The sequence below is a fragment of the Seriola dumerili genome, unplaced genomic scaffold, assembly GCF_002260705.1.
Source record: "Seriola dumerili isolate Sdu_G_001 unplaced genomic scaffold, Sdu_1.0 BDQW01000242.1, whole genome shotgun sequence".
Lineage (NCBI taxonomy): Eukaryota > Metazoa > Chordata > Actinopteri > Carangiformes > Carangidae > Seriola > Seriola dumerili.
Genome location: NW_019174497.1, coordinates 6982664 through 7001304, shown reverse-complemented (window position 1 = coordinate 7001304; position 18641 = coordinate 6982664). Strand labels below are relative to the sequence as shown.

The 18641-nt window shown below is 39.6% G+C and overlaps 3 protein-coding genes across 4 annotated transcripts in view; 1 reads left to right on the top strand and 2 right to left on the bottom strand.

Moving 5' to 3' along the window:
* The window catches only part of pik3c2a (phosphatidylinositol-4-phosphate 3-kinase catalytic subunit type 2 alpha), a 48520-nt gene extending 44592 nt beyond the window's left edge, over positions 1-3928 (bottom strand). Inside the window, exon 1 of one of the 2 annotated variants that reach the window (XM_022755938.1) lies at positions 3851-3928. The gene's annotated coding sequence lies outside the window, so the exon portion shown is untranslated. Of the gene's footprint in view, positions 1-3638; positions 3704-3850 lie in introns of those variants that run through there. The other variant, XM_022755940.1, reaches the window with a different exon arrangement.
* Positions 3929-7309: 3381 nt separating this feature from the next.
* nucb2 (nucleobindin 2) lies at positions 7310-13999 on the top strand. The gene is made up of 13 exons (XM_022756102.1): positions 7310-7413; positions 7980-8117; positions 8401-8508; positions 8609-8741; positions 9477-9580; positions 10979-11164; positions 11394-11484; positions 11669-11727; positions 11846-11938; positions 12470-12559; positions 12699-12869; positions 13209-13263; positions 13840-13999. Exons 2-13 carry the CDS (start codon positions 7980-7982, stop codon positions 13932-13934), a joined length of 1323 nt encoding a protein of 440 aa, XP_022611823.1. The 5' UTR covers positions 7310-7413; the 3' UTR covers positions 13935-13999.
* Positions 14000-14573: 574 nt separating this feature from the next.
* On the bottom strand, positions 14574-18416 carry LOC111229678 (UPF0676 protein C1494.01-like). The gene is made up of 7 exons (XM_022756101.1): positions 18183-18416; positions 17969-18093; positions 17816-17882; positions 17176-17332; positions 16316-16458; positions 15949-16059; positions 14574-15667 (listed from the first exon to the last, which is right to left on the bottom strand). The coding sequence occupies exons 1-7, from the start codon at positions 18333-18335 to the stop codon at positions 15488-15490; spliced, it is 936 nt and encodes a 311-aa protein (XP_022611822.1). The 5' UTR covers positions 18336-18416; the 3' UTR covers positions 14574-15487.
* Positions 18417-18641: the final 225 nt, after the last annotated feature.

Here is an 18641-nt window from a genome sequence, read left to right as displayed (position 1 = left end):
AAAAAACTTTACAAGGTGCCACCCCCACATACACAGACTGATGCAAGATGCTGGGGTTCAGTGTTTTTGCTCCAGTCCACTGCAGCATGTGGACATTGTCATAAGGTAACCTGCTCTTCCTGCTGAGCTACAGGCAGCCAAAGCTCAGCTTGTTCATTAGGCTCACTTGTTAATTGGCAGTTCTTCATCTAAAGCTTCCCTAGTCCTTGTTGCCGTAACCATGATTTGATTGCTTATTGATTGGCTGCCATTTGTCACACATGCACAGCCAATACTTGTACTTGTTTTGTAGTCAAGGGCATCAGTTAGGTCATACAACTGGCACAGGCTACATTAGCAGCATGTTCATAGTATTTAAATCGATTAGCTCACACACTCACTCACAGCAAGCTCTCTACTATTACTGTACCTCTATGTTGTTCACCTTGACATTGCACAGTGAATATTTCAGTTGTTTGATTAATCAGTTGGGCTGACCAGTTAACTTACAAATGCGTGAGCTCCTTTATTTTCATTATCCATTAATCTCCCAATTAATTTCTCCATTAATAAGTTGATTGATTACTTTATGGAATATAAGAAAACACTAACAGATACGCATCATAACTTCCCAAATCCCAAGGCGATGTCATCAAACTGCTTGTTTCTTCGACCAACACTTAAAAACCCAAAGTTGTTGACAAACAAGGGCATCTTCCCTTCTTGATAATCGGAACTATTTATGGTTAGCTTACAACAGGAAGGAGCCAAAAGTATCCCGCATCTATAACATGAGAAAAACATTGCTGCAAACAGTGTTTTGTGACCCTAAAATGACACAGCGCCTTTTTCAAAGCAGCCATTCATCGAACGAACAGCCCCAGGGTTGAGTGAGTTCCTTCTCTCCCCAGGCGTCACCGGCCTCTCCTGAGCTTCCCCTCCCATTGTGGTGAAGGCAGGCTCTGCTGGGGCTCAGGCTAGCCTAGCACTATTGTGCAGCTGAGGAATTTGGCATGCTAAGCAGCCCGACGGGTCTCTCTCTTCCTCTGGCTTTCTCTCACTCTGTTAGCATTATGTTAGTACCATGGCCCAAGATTGTCTTATCAGCTGTGCTAACACCAGAAGGCAGTGACAATGTGGCTGCATTCATTAAGCATTTGACTAGGAGAGCTTAGTGCCAAAGTCTTCCAGGAAAACAGCTCGGGGAAACCAAATGCATAAAGAGAAAGGTCATGATCTTTTGGTGCCTGGTGTCACTGATGGATTAATTCTCTGCAGAAATGTCACATGCGCTGACCAAAGTAGTTCATCTGTATATTATTGATTTTGCACACAGTAAGAATGCACACTCTGACAGACTAAGCTTAGTAGTTCAAGTCACTGTTCCATAATCAAAAGGTCAGAGCACCTTAATTGCCAAGTATCCGAGTTAACATACTGAGCTAGACACTGAACGGCAGCTGCTTCCTGATTATTTTGTATGTAAACACTGCTTCCATCTGACAAATCACGTAATGTGATTTAAATTCATAAACATTAGTCTTGTTTTTCTTAACCGTTTGGCACTGTAGATCATAGCAGATTGGGCAGATCAGTCCAACATAGTCCCAGTTCAGGCAAGGCTGAGAATTCTATTTTAACCAAGGACATTCAATAGGTCTCAAGCTACACATAGATCACCAAAACCATGGCTACATACAAAAGATCCTTAATCAAGATGGCCATATTGTTAAAGCCCGTATATGGCAGCAGGAGACATACAAAGGAAGAAACCACCACTTGTGGAGAAAAGCCAGCTGTAGCCAAGACAAATAGTGCAAACTCTGTTCCACTGCACCATGGCAAAGGATGGCAGAGCCCTTGTCCCATAGGAGCATAATTCAACATTTGAGCATGACATTAGCACTGTTCAAGTATTGAGAAGACAACAGCTACACTAGTGAAAAGTATGCAGAGGTCCCAGTTACAAATGAGACTCTGGGCGTCTGGAGATTTCCCACATCACTTGCTTGATGATTTGGCAAAACCTCCATCATGGTTTTACCCCCCCCCCCCTCCTTAATATTCAGTTTATTTTAATTCACCCTTTAGGTATCTTTAAGGATGTAACAACATCTTATTCTATACTGCCTGACAGTAATGCCTTTTTCTTATCAGCCTGTTCCAGCTTTTACTTTTAGGCCAATTATTCTTATACTGAGTGATATACAGTACTTTGCAAAAGCTTTAGGCACTTCAGATGTTTAGATCCTTATCCATAATATGAAGTGGTGGTAAAGGCAAAGAGTGATCACATCAAATATTTTTTATGGCTGCCTTCAAATTATAAATATTTTAGTGTAATTTTATACACATTTCCACCAAAAAAACAGAATTGGTGTCTGAAACTTTGCAATCCCCACTACAATTTGAAACAAAGATCTGTTGATTTGAACATTGTTTGTCTGCACAGCGTAGTACACCAAAATTCTTCTTCATAGTCTGAATTTAGAATTTGATCTCATGAGACTGAGCGAGAGCTTTGCTTCCACTAGCATTGCAAAAGTGCAGATGTTGGCAATACACTCTTCAGCTGATCAAAGTACAGGACAACATCTTTAAAGAGGGAAATAAGTAACCAGATCAAGTTCAGAGATTTGTAAGTTATGTTCTGTCATTTTAAGTAAAGGAAACAATACAGTACATCATGTTTCTCGCTCTCTCTTTTTGCACTGGCTTATCTACTACTGAGGCTGGCCTGTGCAGAACATTATGTCTATAAAAAGAAACAAAAACAAAAACTGACAGGGCCATATTGGAGCAGTGGAGAGCTGAAATCCCTAATGTCCTCCCTTTGGCCAGTATCCAAAAAAAAATCCTATGGCTGTTTCACTGTGGTTTACTCTGCATCTGAATTAATAAATTCATGCAAAGTCACAAAAACTCTAAATTTATCCTTTCTTTTAAACTGCAAGACTTTTAACTGAACATATGATTGCCCATTTGGCACCTCTCTAAGTCAGTTAGTGGCCATTTAAAAAGGATGTTATTCAGACTATATAATGTTCATTTCTGCATTTCAATGAGTTAAAATGCTCAACTTTTCCTCCAATGACTTTGAGGAAAACAGAATTTCATCATATCCCAGGTGTTAATAGTTAGCACTGGGATACTGTATTATCACGTAGGATTTTGGAAGACAGTCAACCGACGGAAATGTGATTTGTTTGTCTATGTCACAAAATGAAAGTAACGCTACGGCACAATTACATCGAGCAGTTTATTTTTGGCTTTAAAACGACTAACGTCTTTTTTGTAAACAACCCAAATGGCTAAGCTAACCTGTCGGCTGATGCTCACCTGACACCAACTGATGTGTATAGTCCATAAATACTCGCTTTTCTAACACTGTACGCCTCTTAAAATAGGAGCTAGCTGATTGTTAATAAGAGACCACAGGCTTTCAACTGATTATATGAAAGTAGCCTAGCTAACTTACCCGGCTAGCCCGATCAAAAGTCACTTCTTGATACTTTTGATAGCGGTTGGTTGGAACTTTAACTTTGTTGGATGCTAAGTTTAGCCGCTAAACCCAATACAACTGCACACAAAGCAGGCAACCATGTCGCTCACAGAGACACACACACACGACTGACTTTAGCTAAACAACGACAACTTACATGACTGCTCCGTACTTTGAGGACACTGAATTAATAATTTAAAAGTATCCAGGCAACTGCTTTGGTCCTGCCAACTGCCCACAACAAGGAAGAAATGCAGGTTTGGTCACACGGGAAACGACCTGATACAACGGAACCGACGAATTCAGGCGAGTACAAGCTAAAACTTTACACCCAGACATTAACTGTAAAAAAAAAGGTTAACTTCTCACCTTTCAGCGGTGCGGTGTTTGGAGCCATTTTTCCTGCAGCTGCATTTTTTCCATCCACTTGCACAGAGGGGACGTCAGTTCCTGTTGAGGTGGTTGGATGGAGGTTTGGTTGGACACGGTTGGATAGCGTCTTTGCCAGGCTGGGTCACTTTACTGAGGCTTAAACAGCAGAACAGCTCCGCTGTGTGGGCCACAGCTGTTAGTGTCGAAATAAATGTATTTACGTAAATCCTGGAGGGATGTTCATACAGCTGAGTCCAGCGTGTTCTGGTGGAAGAAGTACTGAAATCTTTGACTTATGGAAAAGTAGTAATACCCCAGTGTAGAAATACTCTGTTATAAGTAAATGTCCTGCATTAAAAATGTAATTTAAGCAAAAATGCATAAGATCTGCAAAATGTACTTAAAATGTAGTCGAATGGCTCTTGTCATAGGTAAATTATTATTTATTAGACCATATTTTTGGATCATCACATTACAACAAACATTTACTCAATTTTGAGGTACTTACAGTTTACTTGCTGCTTTATGCCTTTACTCCACCACGTTTCAGAGAGAGATCACTTTAGTTACTTTGCAGATTTATAATACAAAATATAATCAACAAATAAGAAAAAGTATAAAGTAGTAGTTTCAAGTACATTAAGTAAAAGAAGACATTATGCAGAATGGCCCATTTCAGAATCTTATATGTTATTTATTTTTAGTTATCAAATAAATACTAAAAATATTTGCCTATTAAATGTAGTGGATTAGAAATATAAAGCAGCAGAAAATGGAGTCCAAGTCAAGTCTCAAGTCACTTATGGTTGTGATGAGTGTTCCATGCATGCCATCCGGTCTGCTTAGAGCATTGCCGCATCTCAGGAATTTAAAGCATGTACTGCATTATCATCACTACTTTATCTATAAAGTAATACATGATAACAAGGGAGGGAACAGGGATGGAGTGGGAATAAAAATCAGCCCAGGACTTTTGACTTGAACTGTCCCAACAGAACCTATTGGGAGACACACCATCACATATGGCCTGTGTCACAGTTTACAAGAATCATGACAGAGGTTAAATTACCTAATGATTTGTAGAACAATACATGAAATGGAACACAAGCACGTTAAACTATAGGTCTTCTTTTCACTTTCTCTGTATAAATTAGCCATCAAGTGTGAGATTAGAATTCAGACTACAATAAATATATAAATTATAATAATTATATAATAATATCATTATATAATAATAATATAAGATATTGTAATAAATAATTATATAAATTTTATTTTTAGTAGTAGTTAGTAGTTCTCCCTTCATTGGATCTTTTTGTAATAAAATTCTGTAGATCTGAACTAATTACACAGACTTTGAGTATTTCTAGAATTTCTGACAATAAAAAAAGAGAAAAAGGCAGCGTTATCCTGCAAAAAAACTTGTGTTGTGTCCCAAATCCCAAGTCTCAAATGAAGTCTCAAGTCACTGTGGTCTGCACTATGTACTGCTACAGCATATTTTACATTTCAAGTTAGTTGTGTATGTAAGCTTGTTTCCCATATGTTATCACCAGTAGGAGGAAAATGTATGTATCACTGATGTTACAACCCAGCCTAGGGGAAACCCTGGCGCAACATGAATGCTGAGAGACTCCCCTCTTCCCAGCTCCCAAGAACCACCAGCCACAAGGAATTACAGCCCATTAAGGTTTTTATTCAAGATTTCTTTCTCTTCAGGGTGGGCTAACAGCAAAATAACAAACAGAAGTAACTAAGACTAAGGAACCTAAACTTACCTACTCAAACAAAAGAGAAACAAAAAAACAAGCCACTAACCTAACTCCTAATCTAACAAAAACAGGAGAAAATTAGGTTAAACAAAATTGCTACCCACCCCTACGGCACCTGGGCTGACATTTCACATGAGCAACTATATACAATATCCGAACATGTTGGCTTGCAGGCTGGTTGGAAGTGGAAGAGATGAGGCCCTGCAGAAACTGGAAGAAGCTGGCCTTAAAACTGCAAGCCTGGAGGCTGGCACCAATCAGCTCCCTGGAACAACCTACAAACTCACACAGTCAATCATTCAATCAGCCCCTGCACACCTACATCCCAACACACACACACACCTCAGCAGGAACCCTAGAAAGAAAGAGAGATATCCACAACACCAGCACACATTAAAGCACACACAAATTACACATCAGAAAAGTACTCCAAATGACCTCTGGGTCATAACACTGATTACAATAATGTTCTGCTATGAACTGTATACAAATACAACTCTGTGTTATATGTATTTATATATACATGATTATGGCAACTTTCATACAAATTTCATATACATTATACTATTTTATACATAGCAGTTGTATTTTATACCCATGCAGCATGATGTAATAACGGGTGAGTTTGTTTTTTTTCACAGCCAGGACATATTCCTCTTCCAACAGAAACATAGATGTCCACACAACATCATATATAAATATATATATATATATATATATATATATATATATATCTTATTGTGTGTACACAATATGATAATACACATTTTGAACACAGAACTTTTACTTTAATTGGAACATTTTACATGATGTTATGTTATGATGCTGCTTTTGGTTAATTTAAAGATTTGAATACCTCCACTGCTGTTAGTACATATACTTGGTTGGCAGTTAATTAGGTACACCTGGCTGAACTAATGTACTCTAATCCAACAATCCTGCAATAAATCCTACCTTCAGGTCATAATGTTCAGTTTGTGTTGAAACTATTTTAGAGAGGTGCTGATTTAATTTTATGGTAATTGTGGAGACTGCAGTTTGTGGTGCTGCTGAATTGCACTGCGTGAGTCCCACAGGTGTTTCTATTATTTTGTCAGTGAGGGGGGATAAATAATGTGTTTAATGCCATACTGTTCAACACCAGCACAAACTGCATTCTCCAAAATGAATCAACACCTCTCTAAAACAATTTCAACACAAACGGAACAATGAAACCTTCATGACAGTAGGATTTACTGCAGGACTGTTGTATGTTGACTGCCTTAGTTTTACCCAGGTGTACCTAATAAACTCCCAACTATGTGTGTGTTGTATAAAATGTGAACGAGATGTTCCATAATGAAGCAATTATCAAGACTAAATACTCAATACACAACACACAAACAGTACATTTTAATCCACATTTAAGCTATGAATAGTGTTTCTCTCTCTTACGCCAGACACTAACTCCGCCCTCACCGGAGGTTGACTGAACGCCACGTACGGTTTGGCTCAACGCACCTTAAGCCACTGGTTGACCGTTTGCTTAGACTTTGACTGACACGTGTACTGGCCAATCAGCTCTCAACGCGACTCTTTCACAAAGAAAGTACACTTTTTCTGCCCAATAAGAGGCGGTGGAGGCGGGGCGTTGCCATGGTGAACACAGCCTTTTTCTGTAGGTTGTGGCCATAGGAGGCTTGTATTGGTGGTGGATGACAGGATATAAACAAGCTCCAGTGAAGCTCGGGCACTTGGAGGAAAACTGAACAGTCGCAGCGCAGTGAAGAGTGAAAACAGAAGCTCGAAGTAAGTATCGTTTTACAAATAGGTGTTATTTTACATTAACTGTGTTAATTATTGAAATGTATTATAAATACTAGGGCTTGTTTTGTAGCTTTTCTATATCTATGGGATAATGAATTAGCTGCCATCCTCACCATAAACTACCTGTTCTGTAAAAGACACCACTAGCTTATGTGTTTGTTAGGCAGTTACAGGTTTCAGTTTGTAAGGCTCTGGCAGAGGCATTGTTTTAAAGTAAGCTCGGTGTGTCTTTATCCACCAAACACGTGTGTTGCACAGTCCTTCGCTTGTACTACAGAGATGCTTTTCAGATTAAGAGTAACTTGCATAACCTCATCCCACTGTGCCTCCAGGTGAAATTGTGGTTTGTACCCCTTTTGCAATGCTTGAGAAATTGAGTGTGTAGTCCTCTGTAAACACAAACCACACTCTACTGGTTTAACATTTGACACATGGGCCTTAGGCACAATTTCAGTATAATTAAACAAACCTGAGTAAGATGTACCATCCTCACTTAATATCATACCCAAATAATTCCTTTTTTTATTTCTTATTTTGTCCTTAACCAGATGGTGAGGGGTAAAGCACTGGCCCGTTGTGGGTTGGTTCTGCTGAGTTTGTGGCTTTGTATCCAGTCAGTGCCTATCAGTGTGGACAAGACCAAAGAAAAGGCTCATGAGGAGGAGCTGGGGCCACCACAGAGTGCTGTGAGTCAGCTGGACATCTCTCATTTAAATCTCAGTCATATAGCTTATTACACCAAATACCTCTCAGTCATCCAAAGGAGGGAACTGTTTGGGCTTATATGATCTCAGAAAGACCTACTTCACATGAACCTGTTTGTGAGTCAAAGATTGACAGAGAAATGTAAATTTAGTTTATATTATAGTATTTGCTCAAAACAAATGTCAACAATATCGGGTAATAGCCCTAATTCAAGTTAGACATGAACAAATTAAACACTGATGTGTGCTTTCGTTTATGCTTCAGGAGACTGGGCTGCACTATGACCGCTACCTCAGGGAAGTCATTGAGTACCTCGAGAAAGACCCCCACTTTAAAGAAAAACTAAAAAATGCCAACATGGATGATATCAAGGTACAGCTACACACTCACTAAACAGCCTGTTACTTTGTAAGCTTTTTACCAACACAAACAATTCGTATTGAGCCGTGGTGTGTTGATTTTGTGCTTGCAGCAAGGCAAACTTTCCAAAGAGCTGGACTTTGTCCATCACAATTTTCGGACAAAGCTGGACGAATTGAAGAGGGAGGAGATGAGCAGGCTACGGATGCTCCTCAAAGCCAAAAATGACATCCAGGAGGGGAATGGTGAGTATCCTGCGTATGTTGCTGATGTGTCACTGACAAACGTGTGCTTCTTGACATTGCACAAGAAGTTTTGTAAAAGAAGCCAGCACTTGGGTCATCATCTAATGTAGTCTAATGTGGCTCTGAGACACAGGAACCTGATGTAATATACTTCCTCCCTCAGCTGACAGTGACTTCTACTGGCCACTGGGAACTGTTGAATTTTGAATTGAATTTGAAATTAGATTAAGAATCCATCAATATTCATAAGTGTAGTTAAAGACCAGAAGTACAGGTTGAGGTGAACATGTTTTAAAAACATAATACTCAGAGACATTATGACAAGGTGATGCAAGTTGGACAGGATGTGTAGAAAAACATTGTAGAGATGGTGGCAGATTAAATACAAAAACAGAAATCGCTTACCATTATGTTTAGAAATACATTTACCCTTACCGTCTCTTCCTGAGCTCTTTCCCAGAGTAAATTTGATCTGTAGCTTAAGTAAACAAAGCCTGTGCTTACCTCTGGCTGTGTGCCAGTACACTAAAGAACTGCTGAAGCACAAAATGTCTTTGGAAAGCACATGGGGAAGAGTAACCAAACAAGTCAGTTTATTGAATGCCACAATCGCTCAGTCTCAGGTTTTAGAACATGCAGTCTAAAATAAGTGAAAGATCTGCTTCACCTTTTTAAAACACTTGATCTAACAGCTTTACAGTTCAGTAAAACGTCTCATTATTCCCTCCCTTACAGGCCGGACAGTGGACCATCAGGCCCTGCTGAGACAGTTTGAGCACCTGAACCACATGAACCCAGACACTTTTGAGGTGGAGGACCTGGACCGCCTCATCAAATCGGTACAGACAGTGATGTAAAAATGCTAAATAGATCTTTACTATAGTAGATGAGTTTTTTTTTATTTATTTTTTTTTAATGAAAACCTTTTATGCAGCAGCTGCAGTTGTGGCACATGCAGGCATTAGCACTAGTAGGTTATCTCATATACACATTTTTACACTTTGCTGGAGACTGTTTTTGTTTTATGTTTATACAGACCATGTTCCCCTGCTGTAGTGCTGTTGCTTATGTGTAACTATATCACAGTCATACATATAATCACAGAAAAGAGCACCTTGCCTCATATATAATAAGCATGGCGGGAGAATTACAGGTGTCAAACAGTGCGACCAATCGCATAAGAGCTCTGCCAGTCCGGCCTGTTTTGATTTTAGATGTTATAACTTGGAGGCAGTCACAGCAGCTTTATGTGCTTGGTTGGAGGAGACTAGCTCACCAGAGGTAAATTCATTGGATTTAGAGAGGAACATGTTTCCTTTGAATTCAGGAAGAGGAAGTCATCTTACTGGATTTGAATATCTCTCTGCTTTTACAGTGGAGTTAACAATCATATCCATGTAAATCCTGACATTATTTTGTTTGGTTTAAGTTTTTGTTTTAGTGTTATTCTTTGTTCTACAGTCATTTATATACTGTTAATGTCTTGGAACTGGTGGAATGCAAACAGTACTGTAAAATGAGTGTTTGCATTGTTGATGAGGCTTTCATTTGACACTTACCTATCAACTGTCATAACATTTCCATTTACTGTGTTCAAGGTATCCGCAGAGCTGTAGAATAAAGGATTACCCATATGTTCCTACAAAACAGTCTCAGTGGGTGCCAGGTACAGACTGAGCTTTTGACACTTTAGGACATTTTAGGACAATCACATGTGTATTTATAATATCCAGAACATCAATAGCAGTTAATCATACTTCAGCCCTACAACGGTAAACAGCTGTTTTCAGACTCCATATCAACAAACCAACTGTACCAACAACATTATTTCTTAGAGTATCAGATCAACTTTTGGTGTCTTTTCTCTCAGTTTTACTTCCCAGGCCATTACAGCCACTGAGAGGCTTTGTAGAGCAGAACAAAGGTGTATCAGCACTTGATCAGCAGCCATTAGAAATTGTAAGCATATCAGCACTGAACAATTTGTGAAACTTTCCCTGCATGAGGTAAACATGAAGAGCATGTCTGTGATTGATCCAGCATCCTGCCAGGGCCCCTGGGTGAGCTTAGAAATTGAAATCTATTCAGCCAAGTAGTTTGCTTTATCCTCCATTGAACGACTCTGACTTTACTACTTGTGTTGGATGGAATGAATCAACTCCAGAAAAAGTGTGCAAATAAAAGCTGAACAATCCAGGTATGAATTCCCATCCTCAACATTTTGTTTTCATTTGTAGGCGACCAAAGACCTGGAGAACTTCGACAAGGACCGCCATGATGAGTTCAGGAGATACGAGATGATGAAGGAGCATGAGAGGAGGGAACGTCTGAAGAACATGAATGAGGAGGACCGCAAGAAGGAAGAGCAGCATTACGAGGAGATGAAGAAGAAGCACGCCGATCATCCCAAAGTTAACCATCCTGTAAGTCTCCTGCTGCCGGAATGACGTCAATGCAGCAGAGATTGCAGCTCATTAGGAGCAGTAGTTATAACTGTCATTATTCTCAGTTATAATCTGAGTTCTTACATGGAGGAATTATTGGGACTGTCAGTTGAGCAGGTTTTATTTAGACTTGAATGGGAGGATGAACAAAATGCATAAAATGAAGTTGAACTGATTCGTGTGTGTGTGCGTGTGCTTGTGTGCGCAGGGCAGTGAGGACCAGCTGAAGGAGGTGTGGCAGGAGGCAGATGGTTTGGACCCAGAATACTTTGACCCCAAGACGTTTTTCAAAATGCACGGTAACCACTGAAACCATATTTGTCTCTAAAGAGCCAAAAATATCTGTAATTACCAAAGGTTTCCACTGATAGCTCCTTGAAACAGGACTAGTTCTGAATGTAGCATTGAAGTGTGATTCTACAGCTAGTCACAAAACTCATCAAAAAGGGATGTTTGTTCATTCCAATCACTTTTGTGTTGCAGACAGTAATGGAGATGGTTTCTTTGATGAGACTGAGCTTGAAGCTCTCTTCACTAAAGAGGTATTTATGTTAACCTGTTTACATCTAACTGCCGTCATTCTGCATGTGTTAGGATTATGTAATATATAAATGAAGGCGTAATTGTGTATCTGTGTTTGTGTGTGTCTTTGTCTTGAAGCTGGAGAAGGTGTACAACCCTGAAAATGAAGAGGATGATATGGTTGAGATGGAGGAGGAGAGGCTGCGAATGAGAGAGCATGTTATGAATGAGGTGAGCTGCCACAGTGACAGAGCAAATATGGAGGTTTTCTTATGTTTATCATAAACACAGCGATGATGATCATGGCTGTCCATGCCCACAAATGACACAAGCAAACCTAGAGTGCAGTCAGTAAAAGACTTTTCATTAGAATTTTTCCCCCCCATGTTGTATCAAACGTGCAGCACTGATGTCAGATATATCATGTTTCAGTCAGAAATATTATATATTATATCACTCCCAAATGATTAATCAAGTCATTTTCCTTGAACACTAGATGAGAGGAAAAACACATTATGCATACATCGTAGTGTCACTTGAATTGTCTGTTTCTACACAGAAGTGAAACTTGCAAACTTGTGCAGACATTACCAGTGGTGTGAACAGTAACAGCAGTGGAAACTAGAGTCATTGCTTCAGCAGGAAGTTGAAATGTTGACTCTTCCTCCTGTCCCCCCCGGAGTGTTGTGGCCAATAGTTAATCTTGAATACCATGTAATAGCACGGACATTGATTAAAGCAGTTTCTTGTGTTGATGTTAAGGTGGACACCAATAAAGACAGACTTGTGTCAATGAGTGAGTTCATGGCGGCCACTAAGAAGGAGGAGTTCTTCGAAAAAGACGAGTGGGAGGTAAAAGCTATATTTTGATATGAGTTGACAAAATTTGACAGGTGCGGTTACGTATCCATGTCTGAATTTCACCCTATTCGTTATATAAATCATTACATCTGACCATTCCCTGCCCCATGTGCTGCTCTTCCCCCCACAGACTTTAGATCAAAACTCCTTCTACACTGAGGAGGAGCTGAAGGAGTATGAACAGCACCTGGCCAATGAGGAGAATGACATCAACAAGAAGTCGGTCGAGCTGCAGAAACAGAGGGAGGAGCTTGAAAAGAAACAAGAAGAACTTAATGCTCAGAGGATGGGGCTACAGCAGGTGAACTGAAAAACTAATTATTAAGTTATTATACGGGTAAAATACAATGAGGAATTAGGATTTCTTCCTGATGCAAGTCCAATACACTGAGTAATATCCACACAGTAACCCAGAATTCTGATGACTTTAAATCATTTCCAATTGATCATACAATATGCATGATTTGTTCAGAAATATTTACGGCCTTGTAACAGAAGTGGTGAGCTGCACCTGCACAATATTATATTGTCTGTAAAGTCGGCACTCTACAGACTATAAAATATTCAAGTGAATAAACTGAGCAGGTTCCCACTTACTTTGTGATGCTGTAACATTTTCTCTCCTTGTTTCTCTGCTCAGGCCGTAGAAGAAATGGAAAGGTTAAAAGCCCAAAGCACAAAAGCTGAGGTCAAACGTAAGTATCGCATTGCAAAGATTGTTGTCTAAGTTTAACCACCAAGGGTTAACGCAGATTTTTATAGTAACACAGTTAAAGGGGGACTCACAGGAAACAAAAAGAAGAGGCCAAGACATCCTAATGCTACAACCCACAATTCCCAGTGCATCTTTAATTGGATGTAAACCAGCAAAAAAACAAGATGACCTTTATGACATCACCAGGGTTATTTTCTCAGAGCAACAGAAGACATTGTTTTTATAAGCTCAGTAGCAGTAGTACTCCTCATTAGTACAAATTAATCTAATTTAATTTGTAAAATCAGTGAAGTGTACCTTTTTTTTTTTTTTTTTTTTTTTTTTTTTTTTTTTAAAAACAAAGGTACACAAAAACAAAATGTGCAGAACTTGAAGCTTCTATGTCTCCAGTAGTCGTATCTGAAGAAGCTCAAAACTCAGCTGTCATCAGTACAAGTTGTAAATAAGGAGGGGAATATTATCCTTGTTATCATTCTGTAAAATTTGATGGCCTTTCATCATCATCTTCGTGATTATGTAAATGCCATCAACTTGTGCCAATGTGACTCTCCTGTAGGTGAAGGTGAACCAGCAGCAGTTGTACCAGGAAACAATCAACCTCTGCCCCCTGGTCACCAGCAGCAAGACTTACCAGTGCCAGGACACTCTTAGCAGGCCTCACCACTCTGTGTGCTGTGTGTGTGTGTGTGTGTGTGTGTGTGTGTGTGTGTGTGTTTGTGTGTGTGTGTGAGTGTTTATTTTGCAATGATTCTAATTTTCTGTTATTTTTTTTTTTTTAGGATTTCCAAAACACCACAAGACAAAAATATGTTTTTAAGTATTAAGAGCACATTAGAATCTGATTTCAGGCTTCAGATTTAGTGCCCGACATGCCATTCCCCTTCATTCGGCTGCATGAACCAGACTTAAAATGTGGATCTGGTCCAGTTCTCTATGTGGACAATCGACCCTTTTGTTTTTGTCATTTTGACGTTTTATCACAACGAGGACTCTGTTCTCCATGGGAAGTGCTTTGGGGTGGAATGGGGGGGGGGGGCTTTTGGCCTGATCCGCCAATGTTTTGTTTAGTGTACACTGTGGTTCATTGTCACTGGTACTGTCTCTTAGAGGAAGAAAAATTTGGAAATTATTTATTTTTTTCAGGTGAAGAGAGCCCGTTATTTAAAAAATGAATGTTATAAATGTAGCTTTAGAAATTATGTAGAAGTACGGGCAAATGAATGAAATGGTCCTATCTGAGAGGTAGATTTTTTTTCTTGTGGTAATAGCATTTCGTTTTCTTAGTTTTCCTTTTTTTTTTTTTTTTATAAATAAGACTTGAACTCTTTTCACCACGTTAAAATGAAACTGTGATTCTGTATCTCTCTTTAGGTTTAAAGAAGTTTGCTATTGGTCAATATTTCAAATGATTTTGTCCTCTTAACTGTTTTTATACGTTTTTTTAAGAGGACAGTTCTCTTCAAAATCAGCCATCATTTTCTTGGAAGTTTTTCCAGTGGTTTAGATCATTTGCAATGAAACTCTTTAATGCACACAAGGCTAAAGAAAATGTAAATTTAAAATTTACACCTACATAAAATGCTTATTCCCTCAGTTGGATTTTCTAGTTGATGACGGTCGAAGAATATATTTAGCTTACAGATGAAGTTACATATATTTATGTGTGTGTGTGTGAGAGTGTGTGTAAGTGAGAGAGAGAGAGATAGTCTGAATCTGTCATTTCTCATAATAGAATTATTTATTTATTCAGTAACACCAGTCGATGAAACTGAATTAAAATCAAGAGACACATGGTCAAAAACTGATCTCTGTTTTAATCTTAGAATAATGCAACAGATAAGAGAATAAGGACACAAAGACAGATCTTATGAGGAAGATATTTTTATGCCACATCAATCTGTTCACCCCAGTTTACCTGCTACAGGTGTATTTTTATTTATTTTTCTATGGCCGTTTCATAAAAGCAGTTAAATCCTGTCTAACTAATTTATGAAACTGTTGTACGAGGTTTGAATGTGGACAATAAAGTGAATGAGCTTGCAGTTTTGAGGCTTGCTTCTTTTTGTCACACACACATCAACACACACAATCACATTCAAATAATTAGAAATGTAAAAACATCATGGGATCCAAAGTAAAATATTCAGTGTTTTGACAAGAGTAACTCCTGTGATCTTGTGTGATCACAATTCATGGTTAGAAATTCAGCTTCGTCCATACGAGTCATTGAAACGCTCAATGAGGTAGTCACCTGCTGTCACGGGAGGGTACTTGTTGGAGCCGTCGCAGCAGGTGATCAATGCCGCATCATCAGGCTGGACGAAGAAAGCCATAGACTGACGTGTGTTGGAGTCTCCAGCAGGGGGCAGCAAAACCCTGTGGAGCTGAAGAGCAAGGAACATCTGCAATAAGAAGCTTTCTTATTCTTTCCCATTATTTACATATTACATTATACTATAATCCTTTTTGTGTTAGTTGTTGAAATTATTGTCAAATTGTACTTTTATATCCATAGCATGATTATTGTCGAATACTAGTCAAAATGAGATTTGTGAAAAGTCTTAGTTTTTGCATTAATATTAACTATTCTAATTCTAAAGAAAAAGTTAGCCAGTTTATAGAAATCTGCAGTTACTCAAATCTGCAAAAACTCCTCTTAACCCACCACAGAGACAAAGTGATCGCTGGTCCAGCGCTGCATCAGGTCGGCGATGTTGATGAGGACGGCTCCGGGGATGCTGGGAGCACAGATGAACTCACCTGAACGTCTGCGGACCTGAGGATTAAGGTGGATTACACGTGTGAACATTTCTCCAAGAGTAGCAAACATCTAGGCCAGAATTTTGGTTGAGAAACCTTCCTTTTACTGACAAAAGATAAGCTAAGCTTCTGTTACATGATTAAAGGTAACATCAAATGGAAGCGGAAGACATTGCCTGATGGTCTGAAGGCTTCAGTTAGTTTTTAAAGTGGAACGTTTAGTTTGTAATTTGTCTTGCATGCAAGAGAGGTGGAGATGTGAGTGTTATTACCTGCAGACCCTCAGAGCTCTGGAACAGCAGCGTGATGCTGCCGTAGTCTGAATGCTCCCCACATCGCAGCTGACCCTCCTTGGCTTTCTCACTGTTCACCGGTGGGTAGTACAGAGACCGCAGCGTGGTGCCATTCTCATCAGCTACAGGAAACACAACAGCACTGTTCAAATTCACTTGGTATTTTACATCAAGATCCTTGTAGTCCTATATTGGGAGTTATGGTATTAGAACAAAAAGTTATTTCAAGGCTTGGCAGTCTGAGGACACAGTTGATTGCAGAAGTTTAGACATCCCTGGGAAAATGACATATTTTGTTCATTTTTGAAGCAAAAAGAAGTAAATTCAACCCCTGCAGCAACAGACATTATAAATGAGAATTTCTTCAAATATTAATGCACCTGATAAATGTAAAAACTGACCTAAACAAAACATGTTATTGGCCCAGTGCAGCCCAAATGTTTGCACACAAATGCATTCTTGACAGAGGTCTGTGACATACACAGTTTCTTTTGTGTCTTCCAAGATGATGATGTTGTGTTTTGTGATTGGTTTTCTTTTCTGAAATGTTCTTAAAAGAAGTAGAAATAATAAAAATGTTATTTTTATTTTTTGTACACATGTGTGGTTAAGTTGTTTGTTCAGAGAGAGGAAAGTTCGTATCACTAAACCAGCGGGGAAATAGTGTGTGGAGGACCTGAGTGAGTAACACTACACTTCCTGTTACCAATGTGTGTCTGAGCAAATCTCTTTAATCCCACCTGACCTGGACTCATGCAGTGTCTTTGGGACACTCAATCATCAGTTGTTCTTACACCCCCGTTTAGTGACAGCAGTGAGTAATGGTGATCTGTTCATACTTCCTATTAACTGGTGTGTACTCAGGAACACCTCTGGGTCCAGACCCAGACTGTGGGCCATCACCCTCAGCACCCGCAGACTCAGCTCTTTACAGCGCTGGAAGAAACACGTCTGGATCCCCTGGAACCCTGGTACAGCATCTGATGACGGCCACTTCTACAACAGAAGGGAACAGCATTAGAGCACCAACTATTTTTTTTTCTTTTTCTTTTACATCTGATACTTTTATTATTAACTGAAATTTCAGAGCTCTGACCAAAATATGGACTAAGCAGTGCACCTTACAGAGGTCAGTGCTCTCTGGTGGACATGTAATGGAAATACTGTTTCTAAATAACATATATAAAACATATCTTTTTGCATTTAGCAGCAATTCCTTGCTACTTATATGCTGACACATATTTATCTGTGATAAATTAACATCAGCTGATAATAATGGCAGATCAATTTATCTACTGAGCTCCAAAAGAACCGAGTAGAGCAGATCTTTGTCTGGAAAAACACCAAAAGATTTAGATGAACCTGTACTCTGACCTCCCTACTGATAACCAATAGGAAGTGGGATGTGTTAACAACACATCCTGAGGTAGAGCCGCTTACATAAAATGAACAAAGTCGAACTCTGATAGGAAACATTACTATGTCAGGGTGAAGTGAAGCCGTATTGAATGCCTCCTTAAGATCTCCAGGTCGACGTGGGTTCAACCTGAAAAGCGGTTGAGTTGAGTTGTGAATTTAAAACCAGGACATTGTGCAGAGAAGAAGTGTTGTGACGGTGAAGTGTGTCCTCACCTCTCAGTCTCCAGAGACACCCAGCCGTGGTTCAGGTTGTTGGCGAAGCTTCTCCTGCTGAAGGGCTGCTTCAGCTCATCCGGCTGCAGGAAGAATTCCTTGGATACACCCATGACACGGTCCACCTACCCCACCGCATACCAGGAGAAAAGGACGCATATTAAGCACTTTAAATAAGCTAAATAATAATCTGCGTTATATTTGCTGGCCTCACCTCCTCCTGAGTGATCCCGGTGTTCTGCAGAAAAACGAAGCCCACTTCCGTGAAGGCTGTCCTCAGCTCTTTGCTCAACTTGTGCAGCTGCTCGTCGGTAACATCTCCCTCACTCAGGCTGTATGCACCAAAGTCCACTACAGGAATGCTCATTTTAAAAACAATAAGTGTATCTAGAAGGCTCTACACGCGGAGCTGCAGGACACAAAACAGCAGCAGAGGAGAATTAAAAAGTGGCGGGGGCGGGGGCTGCTGCTGCTGGTGTTAGTCACCACATCATTTGGACTCATTCGCTCATGTGACCTTTTTTTCCAGCCAATAGGAAAATAGCTCCTAATGAGACCAAATTGCACAACAGTTGGCGAACTTTGGCTCACCTTTGGATGCTGCTCGCAGGTTGTGGGAAGGTGGATGTTGTAGTTTCTTTGGTGGATTCACACAGCCTGATCTCTGCTGGTT